This window comes from Papilio xuthus, unplaced genomic scaffold (assembly GCF_000836235.2).
Source record: "Papilio xuthus unplaced genomic scaffold, Pxut_1.1 DF826703.1, whole genome shotgun sequence".
NCBI classification, from domain to species: Eukaryota; Metazoa; Arthropoda; class Insecta; order Lepidoptera; family Papilionidae; genus Papilio; species Papilio xuthus.
The window spans coordinates 1-4007 of record NW_013531946.1 but is presented as its reverse complement, the minus strand read 5'-3'; the positions used below and the strand labels follow the sequence as shown (position 1 = coordinate 4007).

The 4007-nt window shown below is 39.7% G+C and overlaps 1 protein-coding gene across 1 annotated transcript; it reads left to right on the top strand.

The window, feature by feature from the left end:
- Positions 1-6: 6 nt before the first annotated feature.
- Positions 7-3071, top strand: LOC106122956 (condensin complex subunit 1-like; the record flags this gene model as incomplete). Its single annotated transcript, XM_013319104.1, has 9 exons — positions 7-99; positions 381-563; positions 799-1010; positions 1138-1308; positions 1430-1702; positions 1824-2088; positions 2259-2432; positions 2697-2802; positions 2928-3071. Coding segments are annotated over 9 exons (1560 nt in total), but the record flags the coding sequence as incomplete, so codon positions are not given.
- Positions 3072-4007: the final 936 nt, after the last annotated feature.

Here is a 4007-nt window from a genome sequence, read left to right as displayed (position 1 = left end):
CTCCTGATTCGATTCGTGTTCACGCTGGGTCATATTGCGCTGCAACAGCTGATATATCTTGATATTACAGTCTACAGCGAGCTTAGGAAACGCAATCAGGTAACAAGCGTGTATTAATTGTATTTTTTTTTCTATTTCAGCACATTTGGACGAAATGTTAATTCAGTGTCAAAAAAACTTAAGTAAAGGTATCGCGTATAAAGCGACAAGGATTATGACGGTGGGCTTACTAGCGCCTTCTTTCAATTGGTTTAACATATTTTTGGTAGAAACAACCGCGACAGCAGCGCCTCTCGCCGGCTCATATACCGGCACTATGGTGACTAATAAAGGACTCAGTTTTCTGTAAGATATTCTGTATATACTTTGTGATTGTGCAGGTGCGAGAGGAGAGGAAGGCGGAGGAGAAGCGCAAGAAGAAAGCGGGCGTGGGGTTCGCGACGCCCGCCCGCCGCGGTCGCTGCGACGACCTGCGCCGGCAGACGCTCATGAATGCCAGCAACGCCAGCGCCTCCTCGCGCGGTCAGCGCTCCGCCAGCGTACTCTCTAATAAAGCCTCTACGGTAATACACAACTTTTTTAAGATATGTTGATTCATAAGATATTTAAAGAAGAATGTATGAGAGAAGGGAGTGAATTCCAATGTCATGGTTGATAGAACATGTTTTACCGACCCTCGATTAGAAAATTCAGAGGAAGGAGATGTTGCGTTACTTCATTTCTGATTTTATCCTCTTTTTTTCTTCTCCAATATTGCGAGAGATTTTTTAATGATTTGGTATGGTAATATATCCGTAGGTGAACACAACGATGACGGAGGAGGAGGCAGGGTTGGAGGGCGCGGTGGCTGACGACGCGGACGCGGAGTACGTGCGCGCGGTGTGCGAGCGCGACGTGGCTGCCGGTGGTGCTGCGCTGGCTCGCTACACGCCGCTACTGCGCTGGCTTCTCAGCAACCCCGCACGTACCACGCCCCAAGCGCAGGCCGCCGCCGCGCTCACATACACCAGGTGCATATGTCTATTACAGGGAATTTTATCCCATTGACCTCATGCTTATCATAAAACCCTGTAGTCTAACTTTAAGCCATATCTTTAAATATTCGTTTCGTAAGTTCCTTATTTATTTAAATAACAGATTTATGCTGGTGTCGAGCAGTGTTTGTGAAGAAGGTCTGCAACTTATCGTCACAGTTCTAAAGAAATCTAAGAATGTATCGTTGAGAACAAACCTGACCATCGCCTTCGCAGATCTAACATTACGGTTCCCAAATCTTACGCAACCTTGGACTCGTCATATTTACGATATGTAAGTAATCAGTTAAAAAAATTATAACTTCTGAAAATAGTGGAGGGTGTATTTCCCTCACTTTCTTTCTCCGCGTCTGGCTCTCTCATTTACCTTATTCCTTTAATTGTAAATATTTCAGCTTGAGTGACGAAGAACTCGAGGTGCGTCAATGCGCTGTCAAGATGCTGTCATTCTTAGTACTACACGAGATGGTGCGCGTCAAAGGTCAGATAGCGGACATGGCGCTGTGCTGCGCTGACAAGGACGCTCGCGTCACCGCCATGACGCGCCTGTTCTTCAAGCAGCTGTCGCAGAAAGGCAACGCCCTCTATAATGTTATGCCAGACATTATATCAAGACTCAGTGATCCAGAATTAAAAGTGCCTGAAGAACAGTACAGATATATCATGAAGTAGGTATTCAGCTAAGTATTATTATAAAAGAAAAAAACTTAAAACTACTGCACCCATTCAGTACATTCTTTCGACGCTATAAATTAAAAGTAACTTATTAAAAAAAACATCAATTTTCAGATACATAACATCACTTATACAGAAAGACAGACAAATGGAGGCTCTCATAGAGAAGTTATGTCAGCGGTTCAAATTATCAACAGAAGAAAGGCAATGGCGAGACCTGGCATACTGTCTGTCTTTGTTCACATATAACGAGCGCTCGCTCAGGAAGCTGATAGAGAACATGGACTGCTATAAGGACAAGCTGCACTGCCCCGGAGTCATGGAGTCCTTCACTGCACTAATGAACCACACATCCAAAATGGCCAAGAATGAAATAAAGGTATGTTTATATCTACGTAGCTTCACATAAAAACAAACTCAATTTTTAGGGCGAAAAATGTCATTTTCACTTGACAAGTTTTAGAGTTGGGCTATGGCAGTATTTCTAAATGTTTGCAAGAGTCAAATAAAAGCTGACAGAGCTCAATAATAATAAACACATTATAACAGGCATTAGTAACAGAGCTGGGAGATAAGATAGAAGAATGTTTCGCGGTTCGGGACGCGGAGGAAGGTGACAAAGACGGCAGCGACGGCGCCGACAAGCATGCAGCCCCTAAACCCACACCTAGGAAGGCGCCCCGCCGCGGCAGGAGGCGGTCCAACTCCAGTTCTGATGAGGAGGTACACTTAAAAAAATTATTTCGCTTCTCACTTTCGAGTCGATTATCGTACAAAACTCTGTCAATATCAAGCTGTAGTTTAGCAAATATATTGTTAACAAATTCTCAAATTGCGAGCGAGCGTCAAAGAACGAGCGTTAACACGAACGTTAAGAGCGTTAACAAACTTCCTCGACAGTACATCTTAGCCGACTGTTATACTTTTCTTTAAAAGCAATTTACGTTAATAACAGATTTATTTTTGTATTCAACATAATTTTTATAGAATGAGCCACCCAACAAACCACCGCAAACACCGCAGACCTTAAGAAAATCACGAAGGAAACCTGCCACAAAGAACAAAACTCAAGTGGTTGATTCAGAAGACTCAGGTAAATGTAAATTTATATCTTAAGTTTCAAGAATGTTTATAATTTCAAAATAGGGTGATATAAAAACTATTGTTAATTTGATTTGCCAGCTCATTTTAAAAAGTTATTCTATTTTTATCTTTTAGATGATGACGATTTTGAAAAGAAAACAGACGATGACGTTTTCAAAAAACCGACGACACGAAAGGGGACGCGGAGGCGAAATTAGAATTCGCAAATATTATTATTAAGAATAATTTAATTGAGCGTTTATTTTCTCAGAGAAAGACTTATAAATAAAATGTTTGACATATTGTTTGTCTTATTATTTTTGAATTATAATAAAGGAATATAGAGTTGGAGAAATTAATTGATTATTAGAGCATTAGCTACGAACAAGCAATTATTCAAAACTTGGTTTTGCTTTTGTAAATAGACGAGAGAGTAAAGCACATGAGGGGCAAAACGTCTTACTAATATTGTAAATGTGATGTTTGGATGGATGGATTTTAGAAGGTATCTCCAGAACGGCTGCATGGATCTAGCTGAAATTTGGCGTAGCTGTAGAACATAGCCTGGAAGAACACGGGCTTCTTTTTTAATGACCCGCGGAGCTACATTTAAGTAAAAAATGATTTCAGCCACTGAACATAGATTAAGAATAAAACTGTGCTAATTCATGACGCGATATGGCAACACTTACAACTAATCAGTATGTCTGTCATTATTAAATTGACATTAACATTTCAATGTTTATGTATAACTTTCCAATTATATTCTTGTAATTCCTGTAATTTAATGCTTTTTATTTACTTAATCTACATTATTTTAATAATAAAAGTCAACACGAATTCAGTTATGATTTTACAACATGTAAAAGCTCGCTGTGGTACATACCCAAGATCTACAATACAGAGATTTGCCGTCCCTGATGATAAAGTGCCCTGGACCGTTGATTATAAGGAATATAATCCACCAAATTACACATCACCATCAATTCATGGGAAACCATGGGCAGATCCCGTCATTGGTACCTACTAAACTTTAAAAAAATTAAATTTAATAGAATAGTTTGTACTTTAATGACATCTAAATAAATTATGATATTCATATTTTGTACAGATGACCCTAATTTCAAACCAAAATGGAATAGTATAGATGGAAATGTGAATAGAAAAAGTCACATGACCAATTACACCATAAGCAATGGTTACCCAATGAATCCT